Source organism: Elephas maximus, chromosome 11 (assembly GCF_024166365.1).
Source record: "Elephas maximus indicus isolate mEleMax1 chromosome 11, mEleMax1 primary haplotype, whole genome shotgun sequence".
Lineage (NCBI taxonomy): Eukaryota > Metazoa > Chordata > Mammalia > Proboscidea > Elephantidae > Elephas > Elephas maximus.
Window position 1 is genome coordinate 20,067,000 of NC_064829.1, and position 14,383 is coordinate 20,081,382.

Sequence of the window (14,383 nt, forward strand, 5' to 3'; positions counted from 1 at the left end):
GACTGCCATGTCGTCCTTCCATGGAGCAGCTGGTGGGTTCAACCTGTCGATCTCTCGGTTTCCAGCCGAGTACTTAACCACTGCACCACCAGAGCTCCCTAGTGTTTGTTCTATGTGGGTCATTTTCCAGATGATTGGTTTCCTTGAAAGGATAGCTTCCTGTTAAGGAGTGAAAGAAACACAGCAAAAACCTTACAATTTTTTTAATAGTAAAAAAAAAAAAAAAAATTTTTTTTAAAGTTTTATTAAGTAAGTTACATATATACATAGCCTCTAAAATCAGTTTTTAATTTGGAAAATTAAGGTGTATTTCCTGTGATTAAAAAACTGTAACAGGTGCCAAATGAGTGTTACAGATGGCAAATATAATGGAGAAAAAAAAAATCTACTGTATGCTATGGAAATTCATGTAAGAAAGTAAAATTCTGTTTTGGGAATACATAAAGCATATGGTTGACATACTATTCAGCCTGACTCTCAGGTGCTAAGCACACAACCTTTTTGTCTCACATGCTTGGACCTACAGCATGACAGACTGTGAGAACAAGGGAATGTTAGCAGCAAAGATGGGTTTGTTAGATTTCTGGGAAGAACTTGATGTCCAGATCTAGCACTACAGTTGTTTGTCATGATTAGCAAGTTTTATAGCCAAATTGTTGGGGAATGCTGGTTAAAGGATGGCTTTATTTTCTTCCTCATCAGAATTTTATTATTAACATTTAAACAAGATATATGCCTTAAGGCATACATTTATTTAACTATATTAATCAAATTAGAAAGAAAATAATTTTTTAATGTTTGCCATGACAGATTTTATGATTAGTGTTATTTCTGAGGATGACAGTATCATTAAGAATATTAATCCAGCACGTATTTCCATGAAAATGTGGAAGCTGTCTAGCACTGGGAGCCGGCCACCAGCAAATGTGAGTCCAGGAAAGCATTTTCACATGTTAAAATTAACTCTTTAATTTTAACTTAAAATTAAATGTAATTTAATACAAAACTACAGTGTATATATTTGAGAACTAGAAATTAATCCACTCCACCCCTTGTGACTTTTTTTAAATACATCACCATCCATTTCAAAATTAAGTGTTAATGCTGTTGAAAAAGAGTAGCCTGCTTTGTGATTTGTCTTCACTTTTCAAGATACTTTACCCTTTAAAGTTGCCATGTCTGAAGGACAGCAGCACAAGGCAGAATGCCACTAAATATCACTAAGGGAAAATACAGAAAACGAGATGCACAGAGATGTGGTCGATGGACTCCAGGGTAGAGGCAGGGCTACAGCAGTTTGAGGGTCTGAAGCAGCACTGTCCGATGGAAATACAATGTGAGCCACACAGGATATTTAGATTTTCTAGTGGCCACATTAAAAAAGTAAAAAATAGATAAAATTCATCTTAATGTATTTTAAGTAATATATAGAAAATATTTCCATCATAACATGTATTCACTATTAAAAATTATTGAGATTTTACGTTCTTTTTCTTACCATGTTTTCAAAATTTGGTGTGTAGTTTATATTTACACCACATCTCAATTCATACCAACCACATTTCAAGTGCTCAGCAGCCTCATGTAGCTATTGGTTACCATACTAGACAGCATAGATATAAAATAAATCTGAAATTGGAGACTAAATCTTAAACTTTAGGGGATCCTGTTTTAATAATCCGTTTCAGCGTTCAGGTTCGTTTTAATCATGTGTTTAGGAACCTATAGCTGTCATGTGTCCTTCTGATCCATAGTGACCCTGTATGACCAAGTAGAACTGCCCCATAGGGCTTCCTAGGCCGTGATCTCTAAGGGAGCAGATTGCTGGGTCTTTTCTCCCATGGAATGCCCGGTGGGCTTGAACAGCAAGTGCTTTAACTATTGCGCCACCAGGGCACCTTTTTAGAAAACTAATTGCTTAATTTAGACCATCAGTCTAGTCAAGCTATTGCCTTAAAATATTCTTGCCACTGTAGAGACCACTGGGTGCCCTTTAATAACAGGGTGTGTTTTTTCTGTTGCCTCATCTCAGTATTTCAAAGAAACATGCGTATTCCATAAATCCAGTTGTGATCTGGATTCACATTCAGTTCAGGTTTTCATCCTAAATATGCTATGTTAAATGTTTGTAATTTCCCCCACCCCTTCTCTCCTACTCCCCTTTCTAGGTAGAAACATTTAGTTGTAATAAAGTAAAAGACAATGACAAGGAAGATGGCTGCTTCTATTTCAGGTATTTCTCAGACAATTTCATATTTTTATGCCTCTTTTGTTGCAAAGTAATTTAACCTTGGTTTTTGTGGGGAAATTTTTTTGGAAAAAGGTGTGTTTTATTTGTTTTTAAGTTTTGTGAAATGGTTTAGAGGAAGATTATTGTCATGGATGGATTAGCTTTCAATAGTATAACACAAAGCTGTCAGAAAAAGAATTACTTTAAGTTGTCACAGCACTGTATAATCCTTTAATAATCCTTTACTACATAGGAGGTTTCTATAATCAATTTCTATAACTTAAGATATTGTCAAGTAATAAAGAAAGTTGGACTAGCTTTTTTAACTATTTAACTGTGTGACTTTGAGCCTGTTACTCCTCCATTCTGGACCTCCATTTTAAAATCTAAAAAATGATTTTGAATTAATTATTTCCAAAGTTTATTTTTAAAATTCTTTGAATCTTCATCAGTTGAGCCAAAATGCTTATTGTGTTACTTTAGTGCTTTTTCAGAGTCTGATGAAGGACCACTTTTTGTTTTTTAAAATTTCCAATCTGTTGTAGACTGATGAGTTTTGCAAAACAGAGGCCCACTAACTGTCAAATTGCTATAATTGCAGTGTCAGATTGCTATAAAAGTTTCCAAGCACCCTGAGGTTTGTAAGTGACCTTGTAACACACCGCTAACAAAACATGCAGACCAGTACCTGTCCTGGGACCACACTTTGAATAACATTGCCCCAGGCCTCTTAGGTATGCCAGAGTTGTGGCATGGAGCTGATTTAAACATCCCTAAAAGGGCATAACCAAAAAACCAAACCTGTTGCCGTTGTCGAGTCAATTCTGACTCCTAGCAACCCTACAGGACAGAGTAGAACTGCCGCATAGGGTTTCCAAGGAGCGGCTGGTGGATTCAAACTGCCAGCCTATGGTTAGCAGCCATAGCTCCCAACCACTGTGCTGTCTTTTTTTTTCAGTCATTAAATTATCTTTCAGTGTATGAAATCTTAGTGTGGGAGAATTGGATTGTTCCACCGTGTTCCAAAAAATCCACGTATTTTGTTTTAATCTTAACAGTCCAGGGCATCAATTTGAAGGAAGCTTTCAGCGGATCTTTTAAAAATAATCACACACATTTTGGAACTAGATAGAAGCGGTGATTGCACAAAAATATGAATGTACTAAGTGCTGCTGAATTGTATGCTTTAAAATGGTTAATTTTATGTTATACGAATCTCACCTCATTAAAAAAAATTGCACACACTCTCATAAACTCCATTTGCTTTCTCCAGCTTTATGTACCTTTGTTTTTTTGTGCGTTAAACCTATCAAGGATTAGTATTATTATTTTATATAGTTAGTGTTTGTAGAAATTTAGGTATTTACCCTTCCTGTTTACCTTCAGGGACTTTTATCTGGGATCATTTTCCATCTAAAGAAGTTTCTTTAGTATTTCTCCTCCTGTACATCTGCTGGTGATGAATCATCTCATCATTTTTACCTGAAATATGTTTGTCACCTGCATACTTAAAGAATATTTTCACTGTATCTGCTATTGTAGATGGGCAGTTTCTTTCTAGCAGTACTTTGAAGCCATCCTTCACCATCCCGGCATTTCTGTTGAAAAGTTTGGTGTTAGTCTTCTTGTGGTTCTCTTGAAGAGTAATCATTTATGCCTTCCTTTGATTTCTTTGAGTTTTCTTTCCAGCTGTCTTACTATGATATCCCCAGGTGGGGATTTCCTTTTTTTTATCCTGCTTTGTGTTTAGAGGCTTTGATTTTGTGGTCTTTGTTCAATTTTGAAAAATTCTCAGCCATTATGCCTTCCAGTATTGTGTTTGCCCCATTCTTTCCCTCCTCTTCTGGCACTCTTAATTCTACGTGTGTTAGTCTTTCTAGCAGTAGACTGTATCGCTTATTCTCTCTTCTCCATATGCCATTCTTTTTTTTTTTGAATTGTACTTTAGATGAAGGTTTGCAGAACAGATTAGTTCCTCATTAAACAATTAGTACACATATCGTTTTGTGACATTGGTTGCCAACCCTACAATATGTCAACATTCTCCCTCTCGGTTCCCTATTGCCAACTTCCCTGTCCCCTCCTGCCTTCTCATCTTTGCCCTGGGCTGATGTACTCCTTTAGTCTTGTTTTGTTTTATGGGCCTGTCTAATCTTTAGCTGAAGGGTGAATCTCAGGGGTGACTCAATTACTGAGCTAAAAAGATGTCAGGGGGCCATACTCTCAGGGTTTCTCCAGTCTCTGTCAGACCAGTAAGCCTGGTCTTCTTTTTCTTTTTTTTGTTAATTAGAATTTTGTTCTACCTTTTTCTCCACCTGTCCAGGATCCTCTATTGTGATTGCTGTCCGAGCTGTTGGTGGTGGTAGCTGGGCACCATCTGGTTGTGCTGGACTCAGTCTGGTTGGAGGCTGTAGTAAATGTGGTCCTTTAGTCATTTGGACTAACCTTTCCCTGTGTCTTTGGTTATCTTCATTCTCCCTTGCTCCAGACAGGGTGAGACCAGTAGAGTATCTTAGATGGCCTCTCACAAGCTTTTAAGACTCCTCTATTTGCCATTCTTTTGTCTCTTCATTCTGTATATTTCTTCTAAACTATCTTCAGTTCACTAATTCGCTATTCAGTGACAACCAATTTGCTGTTAAATCCATGTTTTGAGTTCTTAATTTTTGTTTGGTATTTTCAGTTCTAGAATTTACATTTGATTTTTTTTTTTTTTTTTTTTTTAAGGTATAGTTCTCTACTGGAATTCTCAGTTTTGTCTCTTACCACCTGACTAGTAAGCAGTGTATTAAAATCTGTGCCTAGAGTTCCTTTGGGTCTGTTTCAGTTTTCTCTTGTTTCTGTTTGGTTTTCATTCTAGTTCTCTTGCCTCTTCATGTACCTGTTATTTTTTGTTACGCCAGACGTTTTGTTTATGAATATTTATAGAAATTATTTGAGGTCTAGGATGCTGTCTTTGCTCAGAGAGGGTATACATTTGCATCTGCCGTTTGCCTGGACTACCAGCATCTGGAATCACCTCAGATCAGATTCAGAGATTGGGATGAGTCACAGCAGGGTTGTGTTTCCCTTGGGAGTCTGTCTGCTTTAGATCCACCTGTCCAAGGATTAAAGCAGCCTTAAACGTGAAACTCACCTCCCTGGTTCTCCATCCTGTTTTGGACCCTGTTTATCCTCTTGGCGTAAATGTGGCTTAGGGAAAGGTTAGTTTTCTCCAAGGTTGCATATATGTTACAGTGCTGGGATTACAATTCCAGCATGTGTACAAAGCCTGTGTTTTTTCTACTACATGGTGCCAGTTTTTGAGACTGAATGACATGCAAAAGCCACCTTAGAGACCGTGAGCACATAACAGGCAAGGTATGCTGTAGAACGTCATTTGTATTTTCATTGTGTTTATGTGTAACCAAAACAGGCTAGGAAGTGTATCTCTTATTAAAAAAAAAAGTTTTTCTCTTATTAGGTACTGAGTTCTTCATTGATAATTAAATCATAGTAAGTGCCTTTTATATGTAAATTCAAATACTTAGAATAGTACTTGAATGGAAAATGGAATGAAAAATAAAAGGTCAGCAGAATGTCCGATAATGCTGAAATATTCAACTATTGGTTGGAAATGTATAATTTAAAAGTGAAGCAAAATTCACTTAACATGTAACTCAGAATTTTTTGCATTTACTATTTTCTCAATGTTATATTCCTGTTCATTGAATTTTTACCATACCCAGAGCCTTTGTTCTAGATGTTTTCTGAAAGGATGTGCAGGTAAGAGGGACCTGGGATTAAGCCTGGCACACAAGAAATGTTGTTGAATGAATGAAGCTGGTTGTAGTAATAGTAACTCTTCTTACTCATTTACTTTTTGTGAAAGGAACATAAATGTTGGTGCTTTGAATTCTTTCTTCCTTTATTTAAAAACTGTCAACAATCTTATTTTCTTTTTAATTTAGGGATAAAGTAATTCCTAACAAAGTGGGGACATATTGTATCCAGTTTGGTTTTATGGTGGATAAAATAGTTACTCTCTACAGTGAACAGGTTTGCTTATTCTCTTTATATACCACAGTTAACTTTACATTTTTATGAATATTTTTGTTTGAAAGTGAATTGATTATTGGATGTGAAGTATAAATAATGTAATTGTCAGGAAAATTAGAATGAAATATATTTAAATTACATTCAGTAATTTGACCTGATAAAGAAATCTCTTTCCCTGGCTCTTTTTATTGAAGGCTCAATTAGTAAGTACTTTGGTGCATATCATGGGAAGGTTGTTCAAAGTAATCATACTCGGAAATTTTTAAATTAACATTTCAGCTATTGGAATTCTGGGTAGTGAAGTTTAAGGTAGTTTTCTCTTAACATACAATTACCTGTATTTTTTAAAGTCTCTAAAGTTTGTTCTTAGATGATTTTAAACATTAAAAAATTAATCTGAGGCATTTTTTGACCTGAAGTTTTTCAAATAAATTGGCACTTTTAAGAGATTAATGGAAATAAAATTTAGACGGTAACATTTCATTTCATTTCATTTAGTATATGCCATCATTATTTTTTCTTTTCGTCTTAAGTACAGGTGTCCCCAATTTAGGAAGTATTCTAGTTACAACAAACTGCTCTTACGACTGTTGGGGTTTTTTTTTTTTTTGGTACATTTTATCATTAGTAGTATGTATGTATGTATCTGTAAGTTTATATGTAATGTCTCAAACCCCCAAAGACAAATAAAGATCGGATTTTTAAAGATACTGATAATAAAAGGCAATAATAATCGGGAAAAAAGAAAAGGAGGTATTTGACTTATGTCAGAATCAACTTACGACAGAGCCATCGGAACACAACCTCATCATACGTCAGGGACTGCTTGTACTGAAGTATCAATAGTTGTTAATGAGAACACGTCTTTTGTTTTGTAAGGTTATAGTTGATGTCCTTCCTAATCAACCTGTGAAGTTAGTTCCCGAAATCCAACCAGCTACACCAGCTGTTTCTAATGTTCGCTCAGTTGCCAGTAGAACCTTGGTCAGAGATTTACGTCTCAATATCACGGTATTGTTTATTTTCTTCCAAAACTATAAGGTTAACAAGAGAAATTATTATAATTTTGGTGTGCAAAATAATCATTATACAGTAAAAAAAAAAAAAAAAAAAAATCATTATACAGTAGATCTTGATTATTCAATTTAAGGTTATAAGGCAAATTTGTGCAGATTAACTATTTATAAAATTAAAATTCTTTATATAAATATAGAATGTATAACATTATACATAAAATAAATCCAAACGTACTAAGAAGAACTGACTCAAGATATAGAAACATACGTTTACCTCCCTGCTTCATGTATGTATTGTAAGCGTGTGTGGACTAAATTGATTCCTCTGTGTCCAGTTCACTGAATGGATGGAAGGAGGTCATTATTTATTTTTTAAGAGATCTGCTTTGATGACTGATCATAGTTAATAAGAAAATCACAGCTCCTCGAGGCTGCTGATTACCTGGAAAGTAAGCAGCAACAGAGCTGCTGAGAATATTAAGAAAAATATATAAGGCAGCAGTAGGACTTCATCTTTGTGGAAAGGTTGGCTGGTGGGATACTTGAACTCCTTTCAAACAACGTATTTTCCTGTTTTAGACAAGTGAGTGATCCTCCTCTTCCCCAGACCTCTTAGTGGGGTAAAACAGTATGCCGTAGATTTACTGCACGGGGTCTTTGAGTCCATATATGCACCAAACATTGTCTGAAGAGTACAAGATATTTCACACATATAGGTACTGTTGCTTTTCAAATGTATACAGATGCTGTTGAAGTTAATAAAGTACTTTTAAAGTGTTATAAATTCATAGTATCTTTTTATGATTATTTTTCACATCAGTAAATGTTAAAAGCACATAATAAGGTAAAATTTAAAAATGAGGGTCCTTGTAATTTAGAAAGTTAAGCATCATTGTATTAGATGTAAGTCTTGGATTCTCTTATGCTTTTTGAGACCATTTCCTGCCTGTGGAGCACTTAGAACTGAATTCTGGGCTTGGATTAAGAAGGGTCAAGATAATTTAATGTTTGGGATTTACATAGTCTCTGGGTTTAATCTTCCATTTTTTTACCATTGTTTACTTTAAGGATGAATACAGCAATCATACTGGAATTGATTTGGTTGGCACGGTAATAGCTACTATTAAAAGTTCCAGTGAGGAGGATACAGATGTACCGCTTTTTACTGGGAAAGTTAAAACACTCGAATTTCCCTTTGTGAATGGTTCAGCTGAAATCACGGTAAATTTATACCTTTTTGGTAGATAAAATTTCTGTAGTATTGTGACCCACCATATTGAGATGTTCTTTTGTATGTATAGTAATGAAATGTTCTAATTATAGCAGTAAATTGGATAGTCAGCCAAAATGTATTGTGATTTCACTCTAAGCTATTGCACATTAAACTCATGTTCATTATTGCCATTAGCAAGGTCCCCTTTTTCCCACTGAGTGCTAGGCAACTTTCTGTGATTCCAGTGATTTATGGGCTTCAGTGGCAGTATGATATTTATGTTTCGTTGAAAATCTGCATTTTGGTGTATAGAAACATAAAACATAGCCCAGGTAAAACATAAACATATCTAGAAAAATCTAATAAAGCTGTTTTTTATTCTTTTTTTCTCAGAGTAGAACTAGTTTTACTTGTATAAAAAAGTACAGTGCAAGAACTTCCAAAAATAATCGTTGTACCAGTCTTTAGAGATGAGTATGATTATCAACTTAGTCTGTACCCTTCCAGACTTTTCTTTATATGTACTAACACTTCATGCATACTGTGTGTGCATGTGATTTATATGCATGGTATGTGTGTAAAATTTCATTAGTTTCATTGATATAATAGAGCTATACTGTTTTAAAAACTTCTTCTGTTGCTTAATGTATCTTAGGACTAGTTCTTCATCAGTAAGTATAAGCCTACATCATTGTGTTAATACTCAGAATTGATTTGTTCCTATCAACAGTACTTCCGTCAGCCTTCTTCTGTGTACATTCTTTCCATAGATCTGTTTTTTTTTTTTTTTTTTTAAGAAGTTGCTACAAGTAGAATTGGTTGCACACGCGGCATGCACATTTAAGGCTTTTGATCATTATTGCCAATTGCCCTTCCATTTACATTGCCTACCAGAAATACATGTCCATCCTCATGATATTACCGATATTGGATAGTAACAGTTTTTAATATTCTAACCAACTTCCTATACTTTAAAAAGTATTTTCTTACTAGTAAGGTTGAACATTTTTCATGTTTTTTATCTTTGTAAGTTTGTTGACTTTTTTTTTCAGTATTCATTGTTTTCTTCTAAATTATATATCGAAGATATTAATACTTTTTTGTATATAATCATTATTTTTTAGACTTTTAGCTCTGTTTATATGGGCAAAAGGCTTATATTTACAGTGCCACCTCTAGTATTCCTTATGATTTTAATCTTTGTCTAGATTTTAATTTGGCTTTTTTTTTTTTTAATCAAATACAGTTGAGATGAATTTTATATATGTATTTATTTCCTGGTATCAGTTATTGAATAATTTTTCCTTTACCAACAAATATGAAATGGCCCCTTTCCTTGTCTTCTGTTGTTGTCATGATTCATCCTTGTATCTGACCCATTGTGCACTTCACGTGGTTTTTATAACACTGGGTGCACATTGGGAGCCTGTGGCTACACCGCCCTGCAAATGTGTCGGTTAGTGTGGCAATAACCAACCAGTACAGGATTTTTATTTTAATTAGTTTCTAACATTTAAAGTTCTGGAGTTTTTACATAAAAATCTGCATTTCTAATTTATTGGAAGAAATCTAAAACTCTGGCAATACAGGGCGAAGTTTTTCTTCTGGGCAGCAGTGTGCAGGGACCAAGCGGGGACTGCCCCTCTCAGATGGTGCCCCATCTTCCAGTAGCCACACCCTGTCACCTCCTTTCATCTTTTGACATTAAGGACAATTGTCAGTTGCCACCTTTATTCACACTTGTTTTATTTTTCTTATAATGGAGAGTAAAGTGCAATGTTCTTGTACCCTAACAAAAATTAGCTAATTGAAGTCATGTGGGGAGAGGGGTAGTACAGAGGAGATAATGTTTAACATAAAAAAAAAAGGATTTCTATTGGGAGAATACACCTGCCCCACTTTATGTGTTTGTTTCCTTGCCCCCCTTTCCATAGGCATTTGAAACTGCTAACCCTGGTGTACACATTTTGGAGATTAGGACAATGACTTAAGCTATTTCCAGCAGCCCTGTATATAGCTCCATTTAATGCATATGAATTTCCTCTAACCACTAGAGGTCCCTAATAGCACACTGAATAAGCCTCAAACTCCCAAGTCCTGCTTGGCTCCTGCCCTACATATTGGGCTAAGACTCTGGAATTTGATTTTTAACAAAGACTTAGGTAATTATTAAACATTAGGGAAGCTTAGGAAAGAATGGGAATTCTAGAATACTTAATTGTGCTCATAAGGAACCTGTACTTATACCAAGAGTCATTCGTTCAAACAGAACAAGGGGCTACTGAGTGGTGTAAAATCAGAAAACATGTGCTTCAGGGTTGTACCTTTCACCATAATTATTCAGTCTGTATGCTGACAAATAATCTAGGAAACCAGACTTTATGAAGAAGAAGGCAGCATCAGGATTGCAAGAAAACTCATTAACTACCTGTGATAACACAGATGATGGCACCACCTTGCTTCCTGAAATCGAAGAGGACTGAAGCACTTACTGATGAAGATCAAAGACTGCACCCTTCAGTATGGATTACACCACAAAGAAGAAATGAAATCCTCACATCTGGACCAATAAGCAACATCACAATAAACAGAGAAAAGATTGAAGTTGTCAAGGATTTCATTTTACTTGGGTCTACAGTCGATGCCCACGGAAGTAGCAATCAAAAAATCAGATGACGTATTGCATTGGGCAAATCTTCTGCAAGAGACCTCTTAAAGTATTAAAAAGCAAAGATGTCACCTTGAGGACTAAGGTGCACCTAGATCCAAGCCATGTCATTTTCAATCACCTCATATGCATGCAAAAGCTAGACAATGAAGAAGGAAGGCTGAAGAAGAATCAACACCTTTGAATTATGGTGTTGGCAAAGAATATTGAATACACCATGGACTGCCAGAAGAACAAACAAATCTGTCCTGGAAGAAGTACAGCCAGAATGTTCTTAGAAGTGAGGATGGTGAAACTTTGTCTCATGTACTTTGGACATGTTATAAGGAGGGACCAGTTACTGGAGAAGGACATCATGCTTGGTAAAGGAGAGGGTCAGTCAAAAAGAGGAAGACCTTCAACAAGATGGATTGACACAGTGACTGCAACAGTGGGCTCAAGCATAACAAAGATTGTGAGGACGGCACAAAACCAGGCAGCATTTTGTTCTCTTGTATATAGGGTCGCTATGAGTTGGAACTGACCCAGCGGCACCTGACAACAGCAACAGGGAACACTGGCCCAGAATACAATTAATGTTTGCAAGAATTAAAAATTATAAAACTTTGGGGTAGGAAAGGCTTCCTTAAAGAAGACACAAAGAAGAGGCTTTATATTTAACTACATTAAAAGTTAAACTTTATGTACCAGAAAGTTATATACCATAAACGTATCTTAAACAGAATTGAAAGAACGATGACAATGTGTTGATAATTGTTGACACTGAGTGATGGATTGTGGAGATTCATTATGATTCTGTAATAAAAAAAAAAGTGCTGGTGGGAATGTAAAATGGTGCAACCACTTTGGAAATCGATTTGGCGCTTCCTTAAAAAGCTAGAAATAGAACTACCATAAGATCCAGCAATCCCACTCCTTGGAATGTATCCTAGAGAAATAAGAGCCTTTACACAAACAGATATATGCACACCCATGTTTATTGCAGCACTGTTTATAATAGCAAAAAGATGGAAGCAACCAAGGTGCCCATCAACAGATGAATGGATAAATAAATTATGGTATATTCACACAATGGAATACTACACATCGATAAAGAACAGTGAGGAATCTGAAACATTTCATAACATGGAGGAACCTGGAAGGCATTATGCTGAGTGAAATTAGTCAGTTGCAAAGGGACAAATATTGTATAAGACCACTATTATAAGAACTTGAGAAATAGTTTAAACTGAGAAGAAAACATTCTTTTGTGGTTACGAGAGGAGGGAGGGTGGGAGGGGGCATTCACTTATCAGATAGTAGATAAGAACTACTTTAGGTGAAGGGAAAGACAGCACACAATACAGGGGAGGTCAGCACAATTGGACTAAACCAAAAGCAAAGAAGTTTCCTGAATAAACTGAATGCTTCAAAGGCCAGCGTAGCAGGGGCAGGGGTCTGGGGACCATGGTTTCAGGGGACATCTAAGTCAATTGGCATAATAAAATCTGCTAAGAAAACATTCTGCATCCCACTTTGAAGAGTGGCGTCTGGGGTCTTAAACACTAGCAAGCAGCCATCTAAGATGCATCAATTGGTCTCAACCCACCGGGATCAAAGAAGAATGAAGAACACCAAGGACACAAGGCGATTACAAGCCCAAGAGACAGAAAGGGCCACACGAACCAGCAACTACATCATCCTGAGACCAGGAGAACTAGATGGTGCCTGGCTACAACTGATGACTGCCCTGACAGGGAGCACAACAGAGAACCCCTGAGGGAGCAGGAGAGCAGTGGGATGTAGACCCCAAATTCTTATAAGACCAGACTTAATGGTCTGATTGAGACTGGAAGGACCCCGGTGGTCATGGCCCAGACCTTCTGTTGGCCCAGAACAGGAACCATTCCCGAAGCCAACTCTGCAGACATGGATTGGACTCAACAATGGATTAGAGAGGGATGCTGGTGAGGAGTGAGCTTCTTGGGAGATGAGAGGGGGGAGGAGCTTAGAAGCTGGCGAAATGGACACAAAAAGAGAGAGTGGAGGGAGAGAGCGGGATGTCTCATTAGGGGGAGAGTAATTGGAAGTGTGTAGCAAGGTACATATGGGTTTTTGTGTGAGAGACTGACTTGATTTGTAAACTTTCACTTAAAGCACAATAAAAATTATTTTTAAAAAATAGGTCAAATTAAAGTACTTTTTTAGAAGTGATAGATTGGAGAAATATTGCAGTATTTGCAATAGAGGATTAATATATTAATCATATTTTTCAAACCTAGAGAACATCCTGCCAGTCAATGATACAAACAGGTAATTAATAGAAGAGAAAGTACAAATGACCAATAAACATAATAAGCATGAACTTAATATCAGTTAGAGAAATGCTATCTAGAACAATAAGGACTCTCTGTTTTGTAGTTCATCTCTGTACAAAAAAAATACATGATTGATATTAAGTGTTAGCATCAAGGGAATAGGGCACTTCCATACACTGGTGGTGAGAGGATAAATTGATACAGCTTCTGAAAGGAAATTTGATACTACCTATTAAAATAAACTTTTAGCTAGTCATTATGTTTCTCATTATCCATCACTGAAAACAGATTTACAAAGAAGCATTCAAAGATATTTTCTTTGCTGTATTGTAAATAAATTGCTTAAAAATTTTTCTTTTAAACAACCTAAATGTTCTTTACCCAGTGTGTGGATATTATTGTGTAGTGCATAAATTTTTCAAATTGTTTTCTATATGTATTCACATGTATTGACCAATACATCAAATTGAATGCTGTACGCAATTGCTGAAGTATAAAGGGCATGCTGTTTTCAAAATGCAAACAGTATTCTATTTTATATGTCTTTACATTTATGTAAATAAGTTGAAAATAATTTTTAGAGTAAATGGGATTAGCGATTGGTTAAATGGGGGCTTTTATTCTCTTTGGGAAAAATTGTTAGCTGTAATTGATAATTTTATTATTTTACAGTGTTCTGTCAATTTAGAATTTTTTTATTTTACTTTTCTATTTGTAAATTGTTCCATTGTAGCCAAAAAATCAAAATAGCTAGGGTCTGTTATTTCCCGTAGGACTGCGAATAAAATCATTGGGGATATAAGTATTTATATTTCCCTCATTTACTAGTTATATGTTACAGTCTTAAACTAAGATATATCAGAAGTTTTTTGTGTGTATTAATGAAGAAAATACAGTTCTTTAAAAACAAATTTTTAGAGC

The 14,383-nt window shown here is 35.7% G+C and overlaps 1 protein-coding gene across 2 annotated transcripts in view; it reads left to right on the forward strand.

Annotated features, from left to right (window-relative positions):
• The window catches only part of SMCHD1 (structural maintenance of chromosomes flexible hinge domain containing 1), a 183,890-nt gene that overhangs the window by 138,436 nt on the left and 31,071 nt on the right, over window positions 1–14,383 (forward strand). For both annotated transcript variants that reach the window (XM_049901053.1, XM_049901054.1), the window contains 5 exons: window positions 811–926; window positions 2,169–2,233; window positions 6,181–6,268; window positions 7,148–7,279; window positions 8,353–8,505. In XM_049901053.1, coding sequence (XP_049757010.1) covers window positions 811–926; window positions 2,169–2,233; window positions 6,181–6,268; window positions 7,148–7,279; window positions 8,353–8,505 — 554 coding nt within the window. The remainder of the gene's footprint in view (window positions 1–810; window positions 927–2,168; window positions 2,234–6,180; window positions 6,269–7,147; window positions 7,280–8,352; window positions 8,506–14,383) is intronic.